Source organism: Rhinoderma darwinii, chromosome 5, assembly GCF_050947455.1.
Source record: "Rhinoderma darwinii isolate aRhiDar2 chromosome 5, aRhiDar2.hap1, whole genome shotgun sequence".
NCBI classification, from domain to species: domain Eukaryota; kingdom Metazoa; phylum Chordata; class Amphibia; order Anura; family Rhinodermatidae; genus Rhinoderma; species Rhinoderma darwinii.
The window spans coordinates 112,858,717-112,886,456 of record NC_134691.1 but is presented as its reverse complement, the minus strand read 5'-3'; the positions used below and the strand labels follow the sequence as shown (position 1 = coordinate 112,886,456).

Here is a 27,740-nt window from a genome sequence, read left to right as displayed (position 1 = left end):
TCATCTGGGGTCCTGTATCTAAGCCTACATTGTGTTAGGCCTCATGCACACGACCGTAGCCGTGTGCACGGCCGTGATTTTCGGGTCGGCCGGCTGTGGACTGTCAGCCGCAGGCCGCCCGCAAATCGCAGGACATGCACATGGCCGCCGCCATTGTTTTCAATGAGCCCGGACTCCGGGCCGTGCAAGGGCCGCAAAAACTACGGTCGTGTGCATGGCCCCATAGAAAAGAAGGGGGCCGCAATTCTCCCGTGGATTTTCGGGGGAATTGCGGCCGCAAAAACACGTTCGTGTGCATGGGGCCTTAGGATTAGATACAGGCTCCATGTGTGACACTGTTTGTTAGACCCTGTATCTAAGCCTAAGAGGCACCAGCGGCTTGAAATACCTGTTTGCTGCTTTGCAATGGCATTTTAGCAGCTGCTCTCCTAATCCTATTAATTTGTCTGCCAGAAACCTTCCTCATTATGCCTTTATCTGAACGAACCCGTCTGTGCTCTGAATCAGCCACAAATCTTTTCACAGTACGATGATCACGCCTAAGTTTTCTTGAAATATCCAATGTTTTCATACCTTATCCAAGGTATTGCACTATTTCACGCTTTTCAGCAGCAGAGAGATCCTTTTTCTTTCCCATATTGCTTGAAACCTGTGGCCTGCTTAATAATGTGGAACGTCCTTCTTAAAGAGGCTCTGTCACCAGATTTTCAAACCCCTATCTCCTATTGCAGCAGATCGGCACTGTAATGTAGATAACAGTAACGTTTTGTTTTTTTCAAAAACGAGCATTTTTGGACAAGTTATGACCATTTTTATATTTATGCAAATGAGCCTTTCTTATGTACAACTGGGCGTGTTTAGGCTATGTTCACACGGAGTATTTTGGGGGAGGAATATCTGCCTCAAAATTCCGTTTGGAACTTTGAGGCAGATATTCCTCTCCCTGCACGCCGATTTTCGCGGCAATTATCGCGCCGTTTTTCACCTGCGGCCATTGAGCGCCGCGGGCATAAAACAGCGAGAAATACGCTTTCTCCTGCCTCCCATTGAAGTCAATGGGAGGTCGGAGGCGGAAGCGCCCGAAGATAGGGCATGTCGCTTCTTTTTCCCGCTAGGCAGTTTTACTGCTCGCGGGAAAAAGACGCCGATGCCTCCCATTGAAATCAATGGGAGGCGTTCTCGGGCCGTTTCTGCCGAGTTTTGCGACGCGGTTTCCGCGTCAAAAAACTCGGCAAAATACCCCGTGTGAATACAGCCTTAAAGTTATGTCCAACTGGGCGTGTATTGTGTGTGTACATCTGGGCGTTTTTACTTGTTTTACTAGCTGGGCGTTGTGAATAGAAGTGTATGATGCTGACGAATCAGCATCATCCACTTCTCTTCGTTACCACCCAGCTTCTGGCAGTGCACAGACACACAGCGTGTCCTATTCACAACGCCCAGCTAGTAAAACAAGTAAAAACGCCCAGATGTAACGAACACAATACACGCCCAGTTGGACATAAGAAAGGCTCATTTGCATAAATATAAAAATGGTCATAACTTGGCCAAAAATGCTCGTTTAAAAAAAAAAAACTTTACTGTTATCTACATTGCAGCGCCGATCTGCTGCAATAGGAGATAGGGGTTGCAAAATCTGGTGACAGAGCCTCTTTAAGTAGTTTTCCTTTGATTGGGCTCACCTGGAAAACTAATTATCACAGGTGTCTGAGATTGATTACAATAATCCAAAGAGCCCTAAGGCCTGATTTACACGAGCGTGTGCGTTTTGCGCGCGCAAAAAACGCTGCCTTTTGCGCGCGCAAAAGGCACTTGACAGCTCCGTGTGTCATCCGTGTATGATGCGCGGCTGCGTGATTTTCGCGCAGCCGCCATCATAGAGATGAGGCTAGTCGACGCCTGTCACTGTCCAAGGTGCTGAAAGAGCTAACTGATCGGCAGTAACTCTTTCAGCACCCTCGACAGTGAATGCCGATCACAATATACACCAACCTGTGAATAAAAAAAGACGTTCAAACTTACCATGAACTGCCTGCTTCCTCCAGTCCGGTCTCCCGGCCGTTGCCTTGGTGACGCGTCCCTCTCTTGTCATCCGGCCCCACCTCCCAGGATGACGCGGCAGTCCATGAGACCGCTGCAGCCTGTGATTGGCTGCAGCCTGTGCTTGGCCTGTGATTGGCTTCAGCTGTCACTTGGACTGAATTGTCATCCCGGGAGGTCGGACTGGAGGAAGGAGCCGGGACTTATCGGTAAGTCCGAACTTCTGTTTTTTTTTACACGTATATGTATATTGTGATCGAAAGTCACTGTCCATGGTGCTGAAACAGTTTAAGTCTTTCAGCACCGTGGGCAGTCACTGTCTCCTGACGTCGCGTACCCGAACATTTGTTGCCGGGTTCAGTCAAAACGAGTTTGGCCGAACCCGGTGAAGTTCGGTGCGCTCATCTCTAATTTGACACTCCGTTTGGATGTTTGTAGACAGAAAAGCACGTGGTGCTTTTCTGTTTACATTCATCCTTTTGACAGCTCTTGCGCGAATCACGCAGTTCGCACAGAAGTGCTTCCATGCGGCATGCGTGGTTTTCACGCACCCATTGACTTCAATGGGTGCGTGGATGCGCGAAAAACGCACGATTATAGAACATGTCGTGAGTTTTACGCAACGCACTCACGCTGCGCAAAATTCACGCATCGTCTAAACTGCCCCATAGAGTAATATAGGTGCGTACGACACGCGTGAAAAGCACGCGCGTCGCACGCGCGTATATTACGCTCGTGTAAATGAGGCCTAAGACACAATACCATCCATGAGTTTAATTGAAAAACTAATAATTAAATGTTTATGACCCTTAAATCCAATGTGCATAATAATTTGGAACACGGTGTATAAAAAAAACTAAAAACCTATGCCAGAACCACTGTTTTTTGATCACCTTGCCTCCCAAAAAATAGGATAAAAAGTGATCAAAAAGTCGCATGTACCCAAAATGGTACCAATACTAACTACAGCTTGTCCCGCCAAAAGACAGCCCTCGTACCACTACGTCTATGAAAAAATAAAATTTGTTAAGGCTCCAATAAGACCGGAAAGAAAAAATATGCAAATGTGCAGGCGCGAGGGGAACATTCCTTTCAAAAGGCAGTTTATCACAGCCCTAAAATTAGGGAACAAAAAAGGACAGGGCCCAAACATATCCGCTGGAAGCGACGGTGCCCATATTATACCAGGACAACACTTCCCAGCAAAATTCCCCAAACTGCAATGGTGCAGAGTGTGGACCAAAAAGGGGATATGTAAGGACATCATTTATCAGCGCAACACCGGCCTCTGCATAAAGGATTGCTTCACAGCGTAACAAATATCTATGGATTATTTTATTGTTTTGTTTTTTTTACCCCATTATTATACCACCTGACTATGCCCCTCATGTACTCTGCCCAACTTACATGTACCCCCACATTATAATTGAAAACAACAGCAATACCCAAACATAACTACTACAAAGCGCAATCCACGCTCCAAAAGTCAAATGGCGCCTACAGTGTGCCCAAACAGCTGTTTACTTCCACATATATGGCATCGCCATATCCGGGAGAACCCTTTTAACAATTTTTGGGGTGTGTGTCTCCAGTGGCACAAGCCGGGCTCGACATATTTTTCCACTGAAATGGCATATCTAAGGATAAATTTCAATTTTTACTTTGCACCATCCGAAGCGCATTCATTTATGGAAAAGACCTGTGGGGTGAAAATGCTCAATACACCCCTCAATAAATGCCTTGAGGGGTGTCGTTTCCAAAATGGGGTCACTTCTCAGGGGTTTCTTTTATTACTTCACATCAGAGCATCTGCAATTGTGAACCAATACTTTGTAAATCGCCAAATTAGGCCTCAATTTCGCATGGTACTCTTTCACTCCTGAGCCTGGCAAAAGATTAGGGTCACATGTAGGGTGTTTCTAAAACCGGGAAACACCGCATAATAATTAGAGAGCTGCCTTGTTATGGTGGCACAAGCTGGGCACCACTTATTGGCATATCTATGGAAAAATTCCCAATTTCACTCTGCACACATCGAGTGCACACTAATTTCTGGAAACCACCTGCGGGGTAACATGCTCACTACAGCCCTAGATGAATACCTTGAGGGGTGTAGTTTCCAAAATGGGGTCACTTCTGGGGGTTTCCACTGTTTTTATCCCACAGAGGCTTTGCAAATGCAACATAGCTCCCAGGAACCAATCCAGCAAAATCTGCACTCCAAATTCCAAATGGTGCTCCTTCCCTTCTGAGCCATAATGTGTGCCCAAACAGCAGTTTATGACCACACATGGGCTATTACCGTACTCGGGAGTAATTGCTTTACAAATGTTGGGGTGCTTTTTCTCCATCTTCTACATCTTATTGGGAAAAATCCAATTCTAATAAAATCTATGAAACCACTGTGGGGTCAAATTCTCACTACACCCCTAGATTACTTCCTCAAGGGGTGTAGTATCCTAAATGGAGTCACTTTTGGGGGGTTTCCACTGTTTTGGTCCCACAGGGGCTTTGGAAATGTAACATGGTGTCAAGAAACCAATCCAGCAAAATCTGTGCTCCAAAAGCCAAATGGTGCTCCTTCTCTTCTAAGCTCTGCCATGTGCCCAAACAGCAGCTTATGACCCCATATGAGGTATTTTTGTACTCCAGAAAAGTTGCTTTACAAATGTTGGGGTTCTTGTTTTCCTGTATTTGTGGAGAAAATAAAACATTTTGAGCTAAAGCTACGTCTTATTGAAGAAAAATGATTTTTTTTACATTTCGCTGCCCAATTCTTTTTTTTTTTATAGTATTTATTTTCCATTTTTCAAAGCAACATACAAGATGTACAATAAACATTTGCATATTATAAAATCAGCTCGTCAAACACTTAGAGCAACTTTGCGTTCATTCCAGAGATTCAATTATTAATTTCAAAAACATTGAGTATTCACTGCCCAATTCTAATAAAATCTATGAAACACCTGTGGGGTCAAAATGCTCACTACACCCCTAGATAAATTCCTCAAGGGGTATAGTTTCGTAAATGGAGTCTCTTTTGGGTAGTTTCTACTGTACTGGTACCTTACGGGATTTGCAACGGCGACATGGTGCCGAGAAACCAATCCAGCAAAATCTGTTCTCCAAGAGCCAAATGGCGCTCCTTCTCTTTTGAGCCTTGCCGTGTGCCCAAACAGCAGTTTATGACCCCATATGGGGTATTTCCGTACTCCATAAAAATTTCATTATAAATGTTGGGGTTCTTTTTTTCCTTTATTTGTTGACAAAATAAAATATTTTGAGCTAAAGCTACGTCTTATTGAAGAAATAGGAGTTTTATTTCTTTTTTTCACGGCCCAATTATAATAAAATCTATGAAACGCCTATGGGGTCAAAATGCTTACTACACCGCTAGATTAATTCCTCAAGGGGTGTAGTTTGGTAAATGGAGTCACTTTTGGGTAGTGTCCACTGTACTGGTACCTTAGGGGCTTTGCAAATGCGACATGGTGCCAAGAAACCAATCCAGCAAAAGCCAAATGGCGCTCCTTCTCTTCTGATCCCTGCCGTGTGCCCAAACAGCAGTTTATGCCCACATATGGGGTATTTACGTACTCCAGAGAAGTTGCTTTACAAATGTTAGGGGGCTGTTTCTTCTTTTTTCCTTGTGGACATGCTAAAACGACATCTTATTGGAAAAAATTAAAGTATTTCATTTTCACGTCCAAATTCTAATAAAATCTATGAAACACCTGTGGGGTCAAAATGCTCACTACACCCCTAGATGAATTCCTTGTGGTGTGTAGTTTCCGAAATGGGGTCTTTTTTGTGGTGGTTCCTTTGTTTTGGCATCACAAGACCTCTTTACAACTGACATGGTGCCTTAAAGGGAATGTGTCGTGAATTAAAACTTTTTTTTAAGTAAGTTACTTGTTTCTATTATAGTTTTTTTGCTGGAATTTTTTTTTCTTCCACGTGGTGGAAAGTATTAAAAATTAAATAATAATTTGACATGTTTTCCTATGTTGGCCACCAGAGGGAGCACTTCCCAGAATTACAGCAAGGTGAATAAGGCAAAGCAACCTGACTCACAGCTGCCGTAAATGTGGGAGAGAAACTCACCCCCCCCTCCTACAAGCCAGGAAAAGGGGTCTTCAAATTGCTAAGCAGTGTCCGGCTGCCATTTTGGGTGTGATTGTTGAAATGCACCTGGCAGAATCTATAGGACACACCAAAAGTCTAAGGGTATGTTTAGACGCTTACCAAACAAAAGGAAAACAGCTTCTGATTTTCAGCCATTTTTTAATCAAACTCGCGTTTTTGGCAGCATTTTTTATGGCCATTTTTGGAGCTGTTTTTCTATAGAGTCAATGAAAAACGGCTCCAAAAACGTCCCAAGAAGTGATATGCACTTCTTTTTGGCGGGCATCTTTTTACGTGCCGTTTTAGCAAAATGGCCGCGTAAAAAAACATCCTGTCGGAACAGAACGCCGTATTTCCCATTGAAACCAACGGGCAGATGTTTGTAGACGTTCTGCTTCCGATTTTTCAGCCGTTTTTCGGGACGTTTACGGCCCGAAAAACGGCTGAAAACACTGTGTGTGAACATACCCTTAGAATGATGAAAGTGAAGTTAATGACTTTTCAGTTGACAGGTTCACACGGCGTGTATTTGATACGTTTTTTTTGCACAATTTACATGCCTCTCCTGCTAAATGTCTTTATCCCTCCATCCTGCTGACACTCTCCTCCAGCATCACCACCCAATACTGCTGACAGTCTCCTCCAGCGTCACCATACAATCCTGCTGACAGTCTCCTCCAGCATCACTGTCAGCAAGATTGTATGGTGATGCTGGAGGAGTCTGTCAGCAGTATTGGGTGGTGATGCTGGAGGAGACTGTCACCAGGATTGTATGGTGATGCTGGAGGAGACTGTCAGCAGTATTGGGTGGTGATGCTGGAGGAGACTTTCGGCAAGATTGGATGGTGACGCTGGAGGAGACTATCAGCAAGATTATATGGTGATGTCGGTGGACACTGTCAGCAAGATTGGGTGGGGATGCATCACCATACAATCTTGCTGACAGTCTCCTCCAGCATCACCACCCAATACTGCTGACAGTCTCCTCCATTGTCCCCATACAATCTTGCTGACAGTCTCCTCCGCAGTAGAGGAGACTGTCACACCACTCTGTGATAGGAATAACCATCTGCTGCTGACAGTCTCCTCCCCGACCTCCTGCTGACGGATACCTCACCTCCTCACCCGATCACAGTCCGCACACCGTTCACACTGACAATACATTTAGCGACCCGTGGGGGGGGGGCCCGTCGGAGGGGGGGTCTTTGAGAGAGAGAGGGACAGACAGAGACACACACACACCTTACCTGCAGTGCAGCCGGTCTTCATAATGGCGACTGCTATCTCCCTACAAACCAGCTTCTCTGCTGTGTGACTCTGAACTGCGTCTGCACAGTACAAAGCCAGATAGCAGAAGCAATGAACGGCTCACGTATGCCCTGTAGCTGCCGTATTGAATCTGTGTATGTGTCGTTAAGAGACACATACAAAGATGAAATAAAACATGGCAGCCCCCAGTACAGTAAGAAAGTGTCAGTAAAAAAAAACTTAGTGTGAAAAATTAAATAAAGTCAATATAAAGCGCAAAATCGCTCATAAAGTGGTAAAAATAGATCGTTTTTCTAAATTAAAAGCATTACTGTCACCTACATTATAGTGCCGATCTCCTTATGTAGGAGATACGGAACTTATAATGTGGTGACAGAGTCTCTTTAAATATATTCTAATAAAAACAAGGCTCCAAAATCCACTAGATGCTCCTTTGCTGCTGAGGCCGGTGTTTCAGTCCATTACCACACTAGGACAACGTGTGGGATATTTCTAAATACTGCAGAATCTGGGCAATAAATATTGAGTTGCGTTTCTCTGGTAAAACCTTCTGTGTTACAGAATGTTCTTTTTAATAAATATGAATTTCTGCAAAATAAATAACATTTGTAAATTTCACCTCTATATTGCTTTAATTCTTGTAAGTGTAATGACGGGGTAGGGAGACAGACAGGTGAGCCCTAATCTACCCGCCACTCAGTCCCTGCCTACTTGCAACGACCCGTCCTAGGCGACGGGGTACAACTGGGCGACGGTCCCTACGCTCAGTAAGTGCACGACAGACAAACAGACAAGGGTACACAGAAGCTAGGGAAACGGGGCAGCTGCCCACGGAGACACCGTGAGCAATGAGAGTAGTGAGCGAGCCGAGTCAAACCAGGAGTGCACGAGGTACAAAACGCTGAGCAGGAGAGTGGTCAGTAAGCCAAGGTCAATAACAAGCAGAGGATCAGTAGTTCAAGCAGCAGCAGAGCCAGGAAACAAGCAGAGCAGAATCACAGGCAAAGGAGGAACAGGAGAGGCAGGTATTAATAGACAGTGGGTGGGAGCTAGCTCCGTCTGGCCAGGCTGTGATAGGCTCTCCCACTCCTAAGCCTGCCATCCTGAGTGGTGGAAGATGGAGTCAGTCTCACAGACATAGGAGCAGGTGCAGACTGATTACCCACGGGCGTCGACACAGAAGCTGTGTCTGGCAGATCCTTTACAGTAAGACGCCTAAAGGGTTAAGAAACTTTCTAAATGCTGTTTTAAATACTTTGAGGGGTGCAGTTTTTAAAATTGGTGACTTATGTGGGTTTGTATTGTATAGGCCCTTCAAAGCCACTTCGCAACTGAACTGGTCCCTGAAAAAATAGCCTTTTTCAAATAAATATTGATCCCCTGGTGATAGGTCCTCTTTAACTGTTAGGGTTGAGTCCAGTGGCGTAGCTATAGGGGTCGCAGCGGTCGCAGTTGCGACCGGGCCAGTAAGCCAGGGGGGCCCGCAGGCCCCCCTCGCCACACTAACGCTGACTGCAGGGCCGGGCTGCCTATCTGGCAAATGCCAGATGCCGGTGTATGTAGTGGGCTGCTGCCCGCCCACATCTTTATCCCCAGCGGCGGGCCCTGCTCTGTAGTGTGACACATTTCCCCTCCCTGAGCAGTGCACAGCCCACTTGCTGGACGCTATACTAAGCAGCCTGCTGCAGTCCAGCCAATTAGTGTGGGTCATACTGATTGGCTGGGCTGCACTAGGCTGTGTACTACAGCAGCCAGCATGTAGACTGTGCACTGCATAGGGGGGAATTGTCGTGGTGCTAGCAGCAGGAGGTGCCTCATGAGTTGTTGTGGACTTAACTTTTCAACCCCCCCTCCCCCGGTCCCATCATATTGCATCACGGCTCACAGAGCTGAGCAGAGAAATAGTCAGACTCCAAGGTAAGAGCCAGGGAGCCCTGCAGCAGCTTATGAGAAAAAAGTGTCCCCAGTACTTTGCAAAGAAACTACTGTCTGTTATGCCCTTCCCCTGCATGGGGAACTATAACTCCAAGCATGCCATGATACCTGTAGGTTTTCAGGACCTGCTGTGAGTTGTAGTTCTCCTCAGCAATTGTATTCAACAATTATTTTATTACTTTCTTAAAGAGGTATTCCTATTTACAGTATATGCCATAAGTACCACCCACTTGCGTAGCTATAGGGGTCGCAGCGGTCGCAATTACGACCGGGCCCCGAAGCCTGGGGGCCCACAGCCCCCCTGCACCACATCAATAAAAAGTTACTATAGTAACTCGGGTCGCGGGCCCCTGTTACTATAGTAACAGACTGTACTTACCTTCCTGGTTCCGGATTGCAGCGGAGGCCCTGACGTCACAGCGCTATGCGCCGCGCACAGCATCGAGAGGACAGAACTACCGCCGCGGCTGAAGAGGAAGGTAAGATTAGCCCTGACTGGCGGGGTCCGACTCCCGGGACCCTCAATCAGCTGTTTTGAAGGGGCCGCAGCACTCGTACGAGAGCTGCTCCCGTTCATTCCGGTCACACTGTGAATCGGTGTCGGCGATTTACAGTGTGAGCGAGTAGTGAAATGGAGGGGAAGCAGCTCTCGTACGAGTGCTGCGGCCCCTTCAAAACAGCTGATTGGCGGGTCCCGGGAGACGGACGCCGACACATCAGCTATTGATTGCCTATCCTGAGGATAGGCCATCAATGTTTAGGGACTGCACAACCCCTAAGCCTACGATGTAGCAGGCTTAGGGGGCCCATGAGACAGGATCACAGATTGTGTGATGCTGTCTGCTGGGCCCTGTATCTAAGCCAATCACATGGTAGGCTTAGATACATGGCCCATGTGTGATCCTGTCTGATGGGCCCTGTATATAAGCCAATCACATGGTAGGCTTAGATACATGGCCCATGCGTGATCCTGTCTGCTGGGCCCTGTATCTAAGCCAATCACATGGTAGGCTTAGATACATGGCCCATGCGTGATCCTGTCTGCTGGGCCCTGTATATAAGCCTACCACACTGTAGGTTTAGATACAGAGTCCCAGCACACAGTAATCTTATACTGTATAAGATTACTGTCTGCTGGACCCTGTATCTAAGCCTACCTTGTGGTAGCCTTTGATACAGGGTCCCACAGACAGTATCACACATGGGCCCTGTATCTAAGCCTGTGTTACTAATTGTTTTTTTTGTGTGTTTTCTTACAGGTTCGGTCGTTGGACTACGTCGGATTCCAGGACTACTTCGATGACGGCTTTTCTTTTTATTATCAATAAAATGGTTAATGAGGGTTGTATGTGTTTTTTTTATTTCAATAAAATATTTTTTCTATGTCTTTGTGTTTTTTTTTAAACTATATTACTACCGCCTTAGTAATGGCCGCCGGCTGATTGACAGTATCCATTGCTAAGGCGGGGCTTAGTGTTAGCCGGTGCAGAGGCCAACACTAACCCCCTTTATTAGCCCGGTACCCACCGCCACAAGGGGTGCTGGGAAGAGCTGGGTACGATCCAGTACCTGACCATCTGTAGTGATGGTCGGCCACTGGGGTGGCCGCAGGCTGGTATGATCAGGAGGGGAAAAACCAAAAACAGTGGCCCTTCCAACCCTGGTAATGCTAGGCTGCTGCTGCTTTATTGTATCTGGCTGGTCATGAAAAATGGGGGGACCCCACATCATTTAAAAAAAATAAAATAAAAAATAATTGGAAAGAACGATGTCGGGTCCCCCCCAATTTTCATAACCAGCCAGATACAACACAGCAGCAGCAGGCAGCATTACCAGGGTGGTAGGTGCCACTGTTTTTGGCCTTGCCCAGCCTAATACTACCAGCCTGCAGCCGCCCCGGTGCCTGCCCGTCACTACAGATGGTCGGGTACTGGCTCGTACCCGGCTCTTCCCAGTACCCCTGGTGGCGGTGGGTACCGGGGTAATAATGGGGGTTAGTGTTGGCCTCTGCACCTGCTAACATTAAGCCCCGCCTTAGTAATGGAGGTTGTCAATCAGCCAGCGGCCATTACTAAGGCGGTGATAATAAAGTTTAAAAAGATACAAGCACATAGAAAAAATATTTTATTGAAATAAAAAACACAACCCTCATTAACCATTTTATTGAGAATAAAAAAACGCCGTCATTGAAGTCCTCGTATCCGAAGTCCAACAACCGAACCTGTAAAAAAAACACAAACACACAAAAATAATCAGTAACACATAAAGAAGCAAAATTATTATTCTTACCTTTCCTGGGTCCAGCGCTGGAGCCGCAATGTCAGCGAGCTGAGCCCTGTATCTAATCCAATCATGTGTGATACAGTCTGCTGAGCCGCTGTATCTAATCCTATCATGTGTGATACTGTCTGCTGAGCCACTGTATCTAATCCTATCTTGTGTGATACTGTCTGCTCAGCCACTGTATCTAATCCTATCATGTGTGATACTGTCTGCTGAGCTGTGTATCTAATCCTATCATGTGTGATACTGTCTGCTGGGCCCTGTATCTAATCGTATCATGTGTGATACTGTCTGCTGAGCCGCTGTATCTAATCCTATCATGTGTGATACTGTCTGCTCAGCCACTGTATATAATCCTATCATGTGTGATATTGTCTGCTGTGCCACTGTATCTAATCCTCTCATGTGTGATACTGTCTGCTCAGCCACTGTATCTAATCCTATCATGTGTGATACTGTCTGCTGAGCTGTGTATCTAATCCTATCATGTGTGATACTGTCTGCTGGGCCCTATATCTAATCGTATCATGTGTGATACTGTCTGCTCAGCCACTGTATCTAATCCTATCATGTGTGATACTGTCTGCTGAGCCACTGTATCTAATCCTATCCCTAGTATAGGGTCGTAGTGCTATAGATATGCTATTTCCCCTGACATTTTAAATCCTTAGTGACGCCCCCGGCTGCTAGTGCTGCATTGTTGTGTCACTTAGGAGACCCAGCGATGCAGCTGAAAGCTGCGGACCGTTGGCCATGAGAAGTTTGCGCGGGGGGGGCCCAATAAGAACTTTTGCATCGGGGCCCATGAGCCTTTAGCTACGCCCCTGGTTGAGTCTCTTGACAATGCCGGACATTACCCAAACTGAGGATAGGAAGGTCCAAATTTGACTGTATATCTGCCAAAATGACGATCCCTGCTGACAAAGGTGCAATCTGAGGTTCAATTTTCAGATTGCCTTATGGATTTGTACCTCTGATACCAATAATTTATGTCCCTGTTTTCATATTACATACTGTTATTATAGTGGCACCAGCCATGGACCGCCATTCATTTGCCATGTAATACTACATTTCCTGGTCCAACGATCAGCTGATCAGCTAAAAACCCGGTAACCAGCTGATTGTTGGGCCAGTTTCTTTTTAAGCAGGGTCTGTCTTTTAAAAAACGTCTTTATTCCATTAATTATTTTTATGCCAAAAATCCAGAAATGCTATTAATAGCTGTTTTAACCTATTAGTGACTGCCAATTCGCCTTTTCACGGTGGCCACTAATGAGCTTTATTCTTATGCATAAGCCTTTTCACGGCGCTGCATCAGAATAAACAGTTCAGGGAGCCATTAAATCTCCCTGCTCTCAGCTACCAGATGTAGCTGAGGGCATCCCTGCTGGAACAGGTGAGAACGATATTAGTATCGATCTCACCCGTTTAACCCATCAAATGCGGCGTTCAATAGCGAGCGCGCATCTGAGTGGTTTTGGAGAGAGGGAAGGAGCTCCCTCTCTCATTGCACCGACACCCGGCAATAAGATCGCCGGGTGTCGTGTCTTCTATGGCAGCCGGGGGCCTAATAAAGGCCTGTAAACTTCCTGTAGTGTATGCCTGCTAGGTCATGCCAGAGGCATGTCCTAGAAGATGCCTGTCCGTGTTAAACGGACAGGCAGTAATACATTGAAACACAAAAGTATTGCAGTGTATTATAATAGGGATCGGATGGTCGAATATTAAATTCCCCTAGTGGGACTAGTAAAAAAGTTTTAAAAAAAAGTTTAATATTAAAAAATAATTAAAAACCCACTTTTTCCCCTTACAAACTGCTTTACTATTAAAAAAACAAAACAAAGCAAAAATGTACACATATTTGGTATCGCCGCATCCGTAACGACCCCGACTATATAGCTATTACATTATTTAACACGCACGGTGAACGCCATAAAAAATACAATAAAAAACAATGGAAAAATTGTTTTCTGTGAATCTTGACTTAAAAAAAACGTGATAAAAAGTGATCAAGAAGTCGCATCTACTCCAAAATGGTACCAATAAAAACTACAAGTTGTCCCGCAAAAAAAAGCCCCCATACAACTGCATCGGCGGAACAATAAAAAAGTTATGGCTCTTCAGATATGGAGACACAAAAACAAATAATTTTAAAAAAAAAAGCGTTTTTACTGTGTAAAAGTAATAATACATATAAAATCGATACAAATTTGCTATCGTTGCAATCGTAACAACCCGCTAAATAAAGTTATTGTGTTATTTATACCACACGGTAAACGGCATAGATTTAGGACGCAGAAAAAGTGGCGAAATTTCCATTTTTTTCTATTCCTCCCCCCAAAAAAAAGTTAATAAAAGTTAATCAATAAATAATATGTACCCCAAAATGGTGCTATTAAAAAATACAACTTGTCCCGCAAAAAACAAGACCTTATACAGCCATGTCGACGCAAAAGTAAAAAAAAGTTATAGCTCTTGGAATGCGACGATGGAAAAACGTAAAAAATACCTTTGTCATTAAGGTCTAAAATAGGCTGGTCATTAAGGGGTTAAAGTACCAGTGTTACCAGCATACCTTTCTCATCTCTTTTTGCTTCCCTGTGTCCCCCTTGGTGCTAATCTGTGCTGCTATGGGAGAAACCTTGAGCAGAATCATTCTCCTTCCCTCTTTGACAGCTGACTTTCCCCGCAGATAGGTAACATGGGGTCCAGAGTAGTGAAGACATACACATGCACTCAGGGCCGCCATCAGGAATTTCAGGGCCCCCTACAGCGAAATTTTCTGGGCCCCCCTACCGTGGCATCGCCTGTTAACGGTATTCCGTCCAGCACTATATCATGGTACCCAGGGCCGCCATCAGGGGGGGTATTAGGGGTACTGATGTGAGAGGCCCGGCCAAACCTAATTGAAAGGGGGGCCCGGCAAACTGCCGCGACTTGCCTTTGGTAGAAAAAAAACAGGCCTCTGCAATGGGGCCCGTTTTTTTCACCAAAAGAATGTCATGAGCTGCGGGCCCCCCTTTCAATTAGGTTTGGCCGGGCCTCTCACATCAGTACCCCTAATACCCCCCCTGATATCGGCCCTGGGTGGCATGGGGGCCGTCAAACACCGCCGCCCGTGCGACCGATCGCGCGCACCCGCAAACTCTCGCGCATGCGCACCGGCGACCGCCTGGAACCGCGCACCGAATTTTGAGGCAGATTTTGACCTGCCCACACTATCTTGCCGCGTTTGTTGCCCGTGGCGATTGAGGACAGCAGACAGAAAACGCAGCGAAAAATGAATTTTCTGCCTCCCATTGATTTCGATGGGAGGTCAGAGGCGGAACCGCGGCAAGAAAGGACGTGCTGCTTTTTCTTTTTTCCGCGACTGGCTCCCATTGATTTCAGATTAAATCAATGGGAGGCGGTTTTGGAAGTTGTTTCGTGCTGATTCTGACGCAGCGTCCGAGTCAATATCAAGGCCCAAAAACTCTGTGAACTGGGCCTTATTGTTAGGGCTTATTCAGACGAATGTGTAATACGTCCGTGCAACGTGCGTGATTTTCACGCGCCTCGCACGGACCTGTGTTACTCTATGGGGTCGTGCAGACTGTCAGTGATTTTCATGCAGCGTGTGTCCGTGTGTCCGCTGCGTAAAACTGACGACATGTCCGATATTTGTGCATTGTTCGCGCATCACGCACCCATTGAAGTGAATGGGTGCGTGAAAATCCCGCCCAGCACTTCCGCAGCCGTATAAACTATGAATGAAAACAGAAAAGCACCACGTGCTACAAACATACAAACAGAGTGTCATAATGATGGCGGCTGCGCGAAACTCACGCAGCCGCGCATCATACGCTGCTGCCACACGGAGCTGTTATGGACCTTTTGCATGCGCAAAATGCCAAGTTTTTGCGCGCGCAAAAAGCACACGCTCGTGTAAATCCGGCCTTAGGGTAGGAACACACTAGGCATGAACGCTGCGGATTTTATGCAACACATTTTATTGTGGACAATCCGCAGCGTATCACAGTGGCGGCCGAGTGGAGGAGATATGAACAAATCTCATCCACACGCTGCAAAAAAAAATGGACCTGCAGTGTGGCTTTTTAAGCCGCAGCATGTCAATGTATTCTGTGGAATCGCTGCTCCTCTGTTGCGGAAATGCTGCGGTTCTGCCACAAAAATCACAAATGAGAAAAAAAAAAAGGCACTTTTTTAAATTTATAAAAAAGTCTAGACTTGCCCCGGCCGTAGTCCTGGTGACGCGATCCTCTATTCTTAGTGCAGCCCGGCCTCCTGTCATGACATTTCATACCATGTGACTGCTGCTGCGGTCACATGGTCTACAGCGTCGTCCCAGGAGGCGGGGCTACGTTCAGAAGAGAGAGACGCGTCGCCCTAAACTACGGCCGGGGCAAGTCTAAACTTTTTTTTCCCTGCAGGATTCCCGCAGCGGACAAGCCTCACGAAACCTGCGCCACTATTTGGTGCGGTTTTGCTGGCAGAATTCCCTGCGGCTACCAGGGCGGATAAGCTGTGTAGTTTTACTCAGCATATCCGCCTAGTGTGTCCCTTATGATGTCGCTCCTGGAGCTGCTGCCGGTCTCTAAATAGGCAGTTGGTCCAGTAGAATTTGGAATTATTTTTTTTTGTCAACCAGCTTAAAAAAATACAAAACTTTTGTGTTAGGGCCTGTTCACATCACCGTTCGCTTCCACTCAGGGGTTCCGTCTGAGGTTTCTGTCGGGTGAACCCCGCAACGGAAAGTGAAAGTGACAGCACAGCTTCCGTTTCCATCACCATTAGCGCAGTCGACTGCGATATTGATTCTGTCCGAAAACCAGCCGGAATGGTGACGAACGGAAACCATTAGCGATGTTTCCGTCACCATTGAGATCAATGGTGACTGAAACGGAAGCTGTGCTGTCACTTTCACTTTCCGTTGTGGGGTTCACCCGACAGAAACCTCAGACGGAACCCCGGAGCGGAAGCGAACGGTGATGTGAACAGGCCCTAACACAAAAGTTTTGTATTTTTTTAAGCTGGTTCACAAAAAAAAATAATTCCAAATTCTACTGGACCAACTGCCTATTTAGAGACCGGCAGCAGCTCCAGGAGCGACATCATAAGGGACACACTAGGCGGATATGCTGAGTAAAACTACACAGCTTATCCGCCCCGGTAGCCGCAGGGAATTCTGCAAGCAAAACCGCACCAAATAGTGGCGCAGGTTTGGTGAGGCATGTCCGCTGCGGGAATCCTGCAGGGAAAAAAAGTTTAGACTTGCCCCGGCCGTAGTTTAAGTGACGCATCTCTCTCTTCTGAACGTAGCCCCGCCTCCTGGGATGACGCTGTAGACCATGTGACCACTGCAGCAGTCACATGACAGGAGGCCGGGCTGCGCTAAGAATAGAGGATCGCGTCACCTAAACTACGGCCGGGGCAAGTCTAAACGTTATCAATTTAAAAAAGTACCTTTTTTTTTTCTCTTTTGTGATTTTTGCGGCAGAACCGCAGCATTTCCGCAACAGAGGAGCAGCGATTCTGCAGCATAAATTGACACGCTGCGGCTTAAAAAGCCAAAAGCCACACTGCAGGTCCATTATTTTTGCAGCGTGTGGATGAGATTTGTTCAAATCTCATCCACTCTGCTGCGACTGTAATACACTGCGGATTATCTACAATAAAATGTGTTGCATAAAATCCGCAGTGTTCATGCCTAGTGTGTTCCTACCCTAAGGCCGGATTTACACAAGCGTGTGCTTTTTTCACGCGCAAAAAACGTGGCATTTTGCGCATGCAAAAGGTCCATAACAGCTCCGTGTGTCAGCAGCATATGATGCGTGGCTGCATGATTTTCGCGCAGCCGCCATCATTATGACACTCTGTTTGTATGTTTGTAGCACGTGGTGCTTTTCTGTTTTCATTCATAGTTTATACGGCTGCGGAAGTGCTGGGCGTGATTTTCACACACCCATTGACTTCAATGGGTGCGTGATGCGCCAACCACGCACAAATATAGGACATGTCGTGAGTTTTACGCAGCGGACACACGCTGCATGAAACTCACGGACAGTCTGCACGGCCCCATAGACTAACACAGGTCCGTGCGAGGCGCGTGAAAATCACGCGCGTTGCACGGATGTATTACACGTTCGTCTGAATAAGCTCTAACAATAAGGCCCAGTTCACAGAGTTTTTGGGCCTTCATATTGACTCGGACACTGCGTCAGAATCAGCACCAAACAACTTCCAAAACCGCCTCCCATTGATTTAATCTGAAATTAATGGGAGCCAGTCGCGGAAAAAAGAAAAAGCAGCACGTCCTTTCTTGCCGCGGTTCCGCCTCTGACCTCCCATCGAAATCAATGGGGGGCAGAAAATTCATTTTTCGCTGCGATTTTTGTCTGCTGTCCTCAATCGCCGCGGGCAAAAAACGCAGCAAAAAAACGTGGCAAGATAGTGTGCGCAGGTCAAAATCTGCCTCAAAATTCTTTAAGGAATTTTGAGGCAGATTTTTATGTGCCTGCAAAATACTGTGTGAACAGGGCCATACATGATCAGCACTTTGAGATAATTTACTCACTGTCTGAAGAGCTGCTCCCACTCCAGTCCTCTTCCGGCGATGTCTTCCAGGCGAGGTCTTCGGTCCAGACGTCCAGTCCTTCACCTCCAGCCAGGCTCCAGGTAAGTTTTGTCCATGTGTTTCCATGGGTGCGCCGCGCGGGCGATCGCGGGTGCGGGTGCGCGCGCGGGCGTTCGCGGGCGCGGGCAGACGCGGGTGCGCGCGCGGGCGGTCTCGAGTGCGGGCGTTCGTGGGTGCGCGCTCGCGAGTGCGCACGCGCGGGAGCTTCCTTGTGCGTGCGATCGGGTGCGCGGGCGGACTGTTTGACGGCCCCCCATGTCGAGGGGAGGGGAGGGGGCCCGCAGCAGCAGCAGCTCACGACATTCTTTTGGTGAAAAAAACGGGCCCCATTGCAGGGGCCCGTTTTTTCCTACCAAAAGAATGTCGCGGCAGTTGCCGGGCCCCCCTTTCAATTAGGTTTGGCCGGGCCCCTCACACCAGTACCCCTAATACCCCCCTGATGGCGGCCCTGCATGCACTCCCTTAGAAACCAATGAAAATATAATGAAATGAAACAATAAAGGCTGAGTGGACATGTGCAGGGTTTATATCAGCTGTCAGGATAGAGAGCTTTACAATCCTAACAAGCTGAGAAGGAGTCTCCTCGGCTATACTGCCATGCTACTGCAGAGGCTCTGCTCCTTCCCTGACAAGCAGGGCATAAAGCTATTTCTATTGGCTGCTCTGCAATGAACAGAGGATCAATATGCAGAGACCTAACTGTGGGGAGAGTGACTGAGCATGCGTGTCCAGCAGCACTGAGATCATTAGGATCTGCACATTGCTATACACTTTGAACACCAGGTGGCACCATACTATGTAAGTAAATGTCATAACTCTTCACTGGTTCAGGCTTTTTTTCTACAGCATGTAATTGGTAAACATTGTTCATTTTTATGATCTGTACCATGAATATGATATTAAATGGTGAGACAACCCCTTTAAGTAATACAGACCCTTAGGGATCCGTGCAAGCAGTTTTGCCATGTGCAGTTTGAGTCCTAAAAGAAATTAAACCTACAATTGTTTTTGCATTGTATTTTATGCATCTCCCCAAATAGTAAAGCTGTATAAGAGTAAGTTCACACATAGCATAAATACTGCAGATTTTCCACAATGGATTAAGGCCCCATTCACATCGCGTTTGTGCTATCCGCCACTAAAAAGCTATTGAAACGTATAACTCGGCGTATATGTAGACTATAATGGGTGAAACATAGATCAAAATAGCATCCGTTTGGTCTATGTTTGTCATGGTTTACGTTGGGATACTGTTTTTTGAAAGTACTGAAAAGCAAAGTCTGCTATACTGTTCTGTACCTCAAAAAAACGTATACGCGACGTAACGTTTTATTTTAGCTTTGCTCTCAATGGACGACGTATGCAAACATAAAATGGTACACGTTTGTATACGTTTTCAATGGTCCACATTTTTATAAAATAAACTTATACGCTCGGCGGATAGCACAAACGAGATGAGGTTATGCCAAACCAGCCGGTAGTGGAGGCGTTGGAGACCGGACTGCCTGATTCTTCTTGATATAATCAACAAGCAGATGACTCTTTACTGGTAATGAACATACAGCGCACGCCGTTTTAAAAATAGATTTTACCCATGTTACTGAATCTGAAATAACAAGCAAGGGTATGGGTGGAAACATTGTCAGGTCCAGATTTTGGGTCCAGTGGCTGACACGATCAGGTAGGAGGGTGCTTATAGCAAGAGTAGCCAAGTAACAGTCCAGCGTCGGTACACAAATAAGGTTGTAGCGTGAGGCAGACGCATGGTCCGGAAACATTCCAAGTCTGATACACAGATAAGAGGCAACAGGTTGTAGCGTGAGGCAGAGACTTGGTCAGGAAACATTCCAAGTCTGATACACAGAGAAGTGGCAACAGGTTGTAGTGTGAGGCAGAGACGTGGTCAGGAAACAGTTCAGGTTACGTTCACAAATGTGCATTTTTTTGAGAGACAAGGAGCTAGACTACAGGCAGGAAACTGAATATTCTTGCAATCATGAAGTGCAGGGGCCAAACTTTTATATCAAGCCAAAAGGGTGAAACCAATCAAGGCAAGATATCTAGAGAGGTAGGACAACAGATTCAGTAGTAGAGCCGTCCAATATTCCAGATTTTTGGGATTTGAATCCTGACAACTTGTTTCTTATGTTAATTACTCCAGTGTCTCTAAAAGCAAACAGACATATCTTCTGAGACTTGCTGCCGACATGACAGAAATGTATGGGGACGAGCAATGGTAGTAACGAGCTCTCATCTCCATACATTACTGATCATAGCTCCTTGTGAAAGGAGCAAACAAGCGCCGATCAACAAGCTGTCTCATTGATCAGCATTCGTTGTTATGACCAAAATGGGCCGGCGTAAAAAGACCCGTACATTACATCATAAATATCTGTTCACTGCTTGTAACCTGTAAAGGGAAGTGTCCCATATATATATATATATATATATATATAAATATATATATATTTATATTTTCTGGTCATGAGAGACGGCCTAAAAACAAAGCAGTACAACTAGTCATTGTCCTGCTTTGCTTTAAACTGATGGAGACAGGGGATACTGGTTCTGATCTCCTGTCTCCTTATTTAAATTTCCCGCTTGTGTTATCACCGTGCTGACCCATGTTATCCAGGGGGGGGGGGGGGTGGCGCCACTCTCCTGCTCCCCGGCTGCATACCGCTAAGTATCACCTCTCTCCCCCTACACGACGAGCATTTCCCCTGATTTAACCAATACCTTCCCCTATACAACGAGCATTGCCCATTGTTAACCCTTTATACCTACATGCACATCCCCATGTCCCCTGGTTAACCCTCACACTACCTGCACATTCCCATATCCCTAATTTACCCTTTCCCACCTGCCTGTATATTCCTTGGTCCCTGAGTTAACTCTTTACCTACCTGCATTTCCCCTGGTACACATCCCTGGTTAAGCCTTGCTGACCTGCATTTCCCTTGAGTACAACCCTAGCTAACCCTTTCCCACCTGCCCATTGTCAACCCTTTACCTGATTATCTCCTGGCAACCCTTTATCCTCCACCACTCATGTTAACCCTTTAGTGTACAGGGACGGTTATATTTAGGAGAAAGTGGGACAGAAATAGTGAGCGTGTATGTATTGTAACGCAACGTATATATGTATAGATAAGCGGGTGGAGGTATAGATTAGGTTTGTTATACCTTGTTTATACTGTGCCCCGTGTAATGTCAGTGTATTCAATACATATTAAGTTATTATGTGTATTGGGATACACTGATACTATATAGTGATTATTTACTGTGTTTGGTGTATTTTATCTAAGTATTATTTACTGTCTGTAATAATAAATATTACCTTTATTACTACTATACAGTCTTATCCACTTAGTAGCAAAGAAAATAGATTTACGTTATACAATAAAAAGGTAGAGGAGCTAGGCATAACCCTAGTGACCCTGATATAAAAGTAGGTAGTAGTGGGTGACACTAGCCAGTGAACTCTGCTCTTACTACAAGTTCTTTTACATCACCATTGAACAGCCTGCCCTTAGGGATGCAGAATCTGATACCATTATTCATTAGTTTAGGTTGGAAATACAATGGTGTTTACCTATCTGGTTGGTTTAGAAGACTTTGGATATGGGATGATGAACTTAAAGAGGCTCTGTCACCACAGTATAAGTGTCCTATCTCCTACATAAGGAGATGGGTGCTATAATGTAGGTAACAGCAGTGCTTTTTATTTAGAAATACGATCTATTTTCACCACGTTAGGAGTGATTTTAGCTTTATGCTAATTAGTTTCTTAATGCCCAAGTGGGCGTGTTTTTACTTTAGACCAAGTGGGCGTTGTACAGAGGAGTGTATGACGCTGACCAATCAGTGACCAATCAGCGTCATGCACTCCTCTCCATTCATTTACTCAGCGCATAGTGACACTGCGCTGTTCACGATGTGGTGTCTTATACTGACATATTAACGTTACTGAAGTGTTTAGACTGTGAGTAGACATTCCTTCCATCCAGGACGGGATGTCTATTCACAATCCCTGCACTTCGTTAACGTTTGTCTGGTACTTACAGCAGAGCAAAGCGTAATCTTGCTGTAACCTGTCATTTACAGCGAGATCTCGCGAGATTACGCTTGCTCTGCTGTAAGTACCAGACAAACGTTAACGAAGTGCAGGGATTGTGAATAGACATCCCGTCCTGGCTGGAAGGAATGTCTAGTCACTGTCTAAACACCTCAGTAACGTTAATATGTCAGTATAAGACAGCACATAGTGAACAACGCAGTGTCACTATCCGCTGACTAAATGAATGGAGAGAAGTGCATGACGCTGATTGGTCAGTGTCATACACTCCTCTGTACAACGCCCACTTGGTCATTAAGAAATGAATTAGCATAAAGCTAAAATCGCTCCTAACGTGGTGAAAAATGATAGTTTTTCTAAATAAAAAGCATTACTGTCACCTACATTATAGCTCCGATCTCCTTATGTAGGAGACAGGGCACTTATAATCTGGTGACAGAGCCTCTTTTAAAGCGGCTCTGTCACCACTTTATAAGTGGCCTATCTTGTACATGATGTGATCGGCGCTGTAATGTAGGTAACCGCAGTGTTTTTTATTTAGAAAACCGATAATTTTTGACAGAGTTATGACCTATTTTAGCTTTATGCTAATTAGTTTCTTAATGAACAACTGGGCGTGTTTTACTTTTTGACCAAGTGGGCGTCGTGCAGAGAAGTGTATCTACATTACAGCGCCGATCACATTATGTACAAGATAAGCCACTTATAATATGGTGACAGAGCATGTCTTTGTAATGTCAGCAGTCATGTTCAGATACATTGTGTAGGGCTGAGTATATTGCTTACATGATGCATTTACCTTTAGACCCCCTGCAGGTAGAAACAATGTATCATATTGGTGTCTGCTCAGGATACACTGGATCATTCTTCTAGGAGGTAAATTACTCAGCAAATGGTCCAGTCTATCCTAGTTTATTCCCTATTGTGGCATAGGTTGAGAGGCTTGTGCGCCAGATGTCTTGGTGCCACTTGAAGCATAAGTGACACTGCACAGTACCGGGGAGGTGACTGATACTATGGGGTTTTACATATCCCTCCCCGATAGAAGAGACCAGCAATGCTAGATAACTGAGTATAAAGAGGGGATAGTTTTGTTGCTGAAAAACATGCAGTGTCGGATTGGCGTATACATTGGGAAAGCACCCGATATGTCAAACTTGTCCATCTGCCCACATTCAATCAGCGGAGACCAAAAGTACGTCGTCCTTCGGGCTGGAATATGTCGATAAACTTTTTCTTCCACTGTATGGAATAGCGCAGTCTGTGGATGGGCTTCTCATACAGCTCTTTGTATATGGGACGTGGGCATGTTCTTGTATGGGTTCTGCGGAATTACTTCTTCGTCTTCAGAAGCCGGTAGATATACATTCCATAACCATCTCATTGTCCAGGACCTATGTGTTAATGGATTGTCCAAACCGGAGAGCCCATTTGAGCAAATCCCTAATATATATTTTCATAGGTTTACCGAAGGTGAGCCTGTCAGGGTCAAGCACAGTTTGTGTTCCTTGCGGTGCCCAGAAGACTGCAGTTGTTACTTTTACAGTGGGCATAGCAATCTGATTTCAACCAGCTCAGAGGGGTGGGCAAAGTAGTCATCAACTATAAACCAAAATATAGCGCCCAGCCCAGGATTATGGAACGCTTTGCACAAGTCGGCTTTGAGGCAGGGGCAGGAAGGGAAATCCTTTTCTGGGGTCGCCACATAATACAAATTTTGGGAGTCACTGTTCCCCCTTGTGGCCTATGTTAGAATCAGGAAGCGCTCCTGTGAATGGTTGTATGCTGCCTGCACATGGCAGTGAATGGCTCTTACACCTCTGTGTACACCTGTCCTGTCCACTACACAGCCTCCGCAGTCACAGTAGACCTGGTACGGAGTATGAAGCACATAATGACAGGTAGTAGTTTTGAGGTATACCTGTCACCAGAGCCCCTTCCCCATATTGCCCTCTGACTCCAGCAGTGCCCAGCCCTCCCATATAGCGCCCTCATCCTCCGCCCGCTGACTCCACCGTCTTGCGTGCGCACCATCTCCACAGAGTCCAATGGCAAGAGATGAGCCGAGCGCGTCGCAGCCAATCAGAAAAAAGGAGTGTGAGCAGGGCGTGCACTGATTGGATGGCGACATATGACAATACAGACACGGGCGAGATTCGCAAATCGGGTCCTGCTGCAAAACAGAGCGAGCTGCGAGTGAGGAGGGATTACCCGCTGCTAAATCCCATGTAGCCCAATCCCGCTGTCACCGCTATTTACACACATCTGCCAGGGGGCACCTCCACTCACCAAGCACCTCCAATCACCCATTCCAAAAATTCGGATTAAGAGGTTTGAGCCGCAAACATGCCAAGCCAGGTGAAGGCAACGGCTCGAGTAGCTCCAGAAGACGAGGAAGTCGTGATCTATCATCCCGCAGAACCCCTGCAAGAACATGCCCACGTCCCAGATTTAAGAACATACAAAGAGCTGTATGAGAAATCCATCCACAATCCTCAAGGTATTCCTTCATAGAACAGAATCTATCCTTTCACCAGCTAGTATGTTGATTGGTGTAGCAGAGAGGTGTTTGTCACATGTAGGTGAGTTTACTTTGCCAGATGTAGAAGAGCTGGGTTTGACAGTTTGTATAACTCATTATGATACCAGGGTGCACTATAAATCGTTTTACATAGGACTGCAGGTACAGCCTGCTGGATTATTGGCGCTTTAAGAAATATACCCAAAACAAGTTCTGCACAAGCACAGCAGACTCCAAAAGCTAAATAACAAGTGTAGCTCTGCTACATAATGTACAAATACAATGAGCTGTATTATTAAATAATGTAAAAGCAAGTAGTGAATGGAAGGGTCAATGAGGGAGAATAGCAATGTGATCAGAATTCTACCTCCGTGCTTCCCCATAATGTCCTCTTTCTTCTCAGAATTCTGGATGGATGTTGCCTCAGAATTTTATTGGAAATCTCCCCCCACTGGGAAAATACTGGATTATAATTTTGATATCACCAAAGGCAAAATATTTGTGGAGTTCATGAAAGGGGCGAAGACCAATGTTTGCTACAATGTTGTGGACAGAAATGTAATGGAGAAGAACCTTGGGGATAAGACAGCATATTTCTGGTAATATAGATAGTACATACTGTAAGAACGTGACAAATGATTATGAATGGATGTGACGGAGCCGGTCTGGGTTGTGTACACAAGTACCCAATGACCGGACAACCACCTGCTGAATTATTGCCAGTACTAACGTCTGAATACCCCTGCAGCGAAATACAAGGGCTCTTCCCATATCCACAAGCTTTCCATATTTCCCATAGACTTGACTGGAGAGAGCCGCTCACATACATGGCCACCTCTTCATTCGATCTCTATCTGGATGCAGCGTCTGGTGGATGGGGACAGAGAAGACCCATTCTTCTGATAGACGTGGGGCCCTCACCTATCGGGCATTGATATCAGACGTTTATATCATTATATGATTGATACCAGATGATTGATATGCTATAAATGGATATGGTGGAAAAATCCCTTTAAGCATAACATGGTGCTGGCGCCCATCAATAGGGCCAACTTAGGTCCCGCTGGGGCAAAGCTGCCCTTTGCAGCAGCTTTCCTCTCTGACTAATAAGAGGGAAGGGGTCCCAAGTGGGGGATCCCCCTATTACATCCAGAGGTCATAATAAGGCCTATGGATATGTGTTCATTTTTGACAATCCTTTTTACAGTTTCTTGTATGGTTACCTTATGAAATGTGCAGTTTTTAAATAAGCAGTATATGCATTTTGTATAATCTATTCAAGTGCAACAGTTGTTTCAGATTTTTTCCTATAAATCAATAGTACAGGTCGTGATAATAAACTTTCTAATATATGTTATTACAGAAAAATGCCTCTTTCTCCACTTCTCAGACTCCTCTACTTCTGCCCCTGCCCCCAGCACTGACCACCTACTCTGAATTCACTGGTAAAATGTGTATTCAGTTTGGTGGAGAAGAGGAGAAGACGGATTATCAAATCACCTAGGGCTCATGCTCACGACCGTAGTAGTATGTACGGCCCGTGATTTGCGTCTCGGACGACCGCGGAGTGCCATCCACAGGCCGCCCGCAAATCACATGTACATGGCCGTGTACATTCATTTCAATGATCCTGGACCGCAAAATGCAGCGGTAATCAGACATGTCCTATCTTTTTGCGGTCCGGGCTCCTGGGCAAAGCACGGACATTGGAAACCACGGTTGTGTGCATGGGCCCATAGAAATGAATGGGACCGCAATTCACCCGCAGTTTTGCAGGTGAATTGCGGCCCCAAAAACACGTTCGTGTGCATGAGGCCTTAGGGGTCAGGTTACAGCTGCTGCTCATATGTCTATGGAGGAGGAGGGAGCTGCTGGAGGAAGACCGAGAGAGAGACACACAGACAGATGCTGCTACTGCTTATAGAAAGTGTTTTACTAGAATACAGCACGGGGGGGGGGGGGGGACAGTAAAATACTCATTAGAAGCAGCATGAAGAACATTTCACAGCGGTAAGGAGCAGTGTAGATGTGATAAAGCACTGGGATGGGACAGATAACCTACTAGAAGCAGCAGCAACTTCTCTGTGTGTTTCTCTGCCTCTCTTACTCCCCTCTCCATAGACTTCTATGGGCAGCAGCTGGAACCTAATCCCTTAGAGAGCTGTCTACATTACTGAAGACAGACTTTAGGCTGGGTTCTCACGTAGCGTAAACGCTGATGAATTTCTGCAACAGAATTCTGTGCGGACAATCCGCAGCATTTACAGTAGCAGCAAAGTGGATGAGATTTGAACAAATCTCATCCACAGGCTGCAGAAAAAAAATCAGCTGAGAAAACGTTCACAAATTGACCTGCGGTGTGTTTTTTTGTTTTTTTTAATACGCAGCATGTCAACTTATGCTGCGGGATCATTGCACTTTTGTTGCAGGTTTTTCCAATTCAATTTAATAGGGACGTAAAAGCAGCAACAAATAGCAAATGTTGCTATTTTTTTGGCGGAAAAGTTGCCATTCTGCTGCAAAAAAATTGCAAGTCTGAAAAAAACCGATATATATATATTTTTTTATTTGTTTAAATTCAATGCAAAAACGTCTATTCTGCCTTCCTGGCGTTGTCACAGCGACAGCTCCTTTTCTTCCAAGCTACAGCAGTCAAATGGGCTGCAGCGTCATCACAGGAGGCCGGGCTACGCGGAGAGCAGAGGGACGCGTCGCTATGGCAATGCCAGTGAGGTAAGTATTGGCTTTTTTTTCATCTCTGTTTTCCGGTTTTTCATCCGGAATTCCCTTCGTGTTCTAGGTCTGATACACTGTGTACTTTTACGCAGTTTCTACGACCTGTGGGAACATACCCT

General features: G+C 45.8%; 1 protein-coding gene across 1 annotated transcript in view; it reads left to right on the top strand.

Annotated features, from left to right (window-relative positions):
- The first annotated feature begins 24,500 nt into the window (after positions 1 to 24,500).
- Positions 24,501 to 27,740, top strand: part of LOC142651553 (acetyl-coenzyme A synthetase, cytoplasmic-like) — a 52,922-nt gene continuing 49,682 nt past the window's right edge. Inside the window, exons 1-2 of the mRNA XM_075826416.1 lie at positions 24,501 to 24,864; positions 25,289 to 25,484. Coding sequence (XP_075682531.1) covers positions 24,711 to 24,864; positions 25,289 to 25,484 — 350 coding nt within the window. The 5' untranslated portion in view covers positions 24,501 to 24,710. The remainder of the gene's footprint in view (positions 24,865 to 25,288; positions 25,485 to 27,740) is intronic.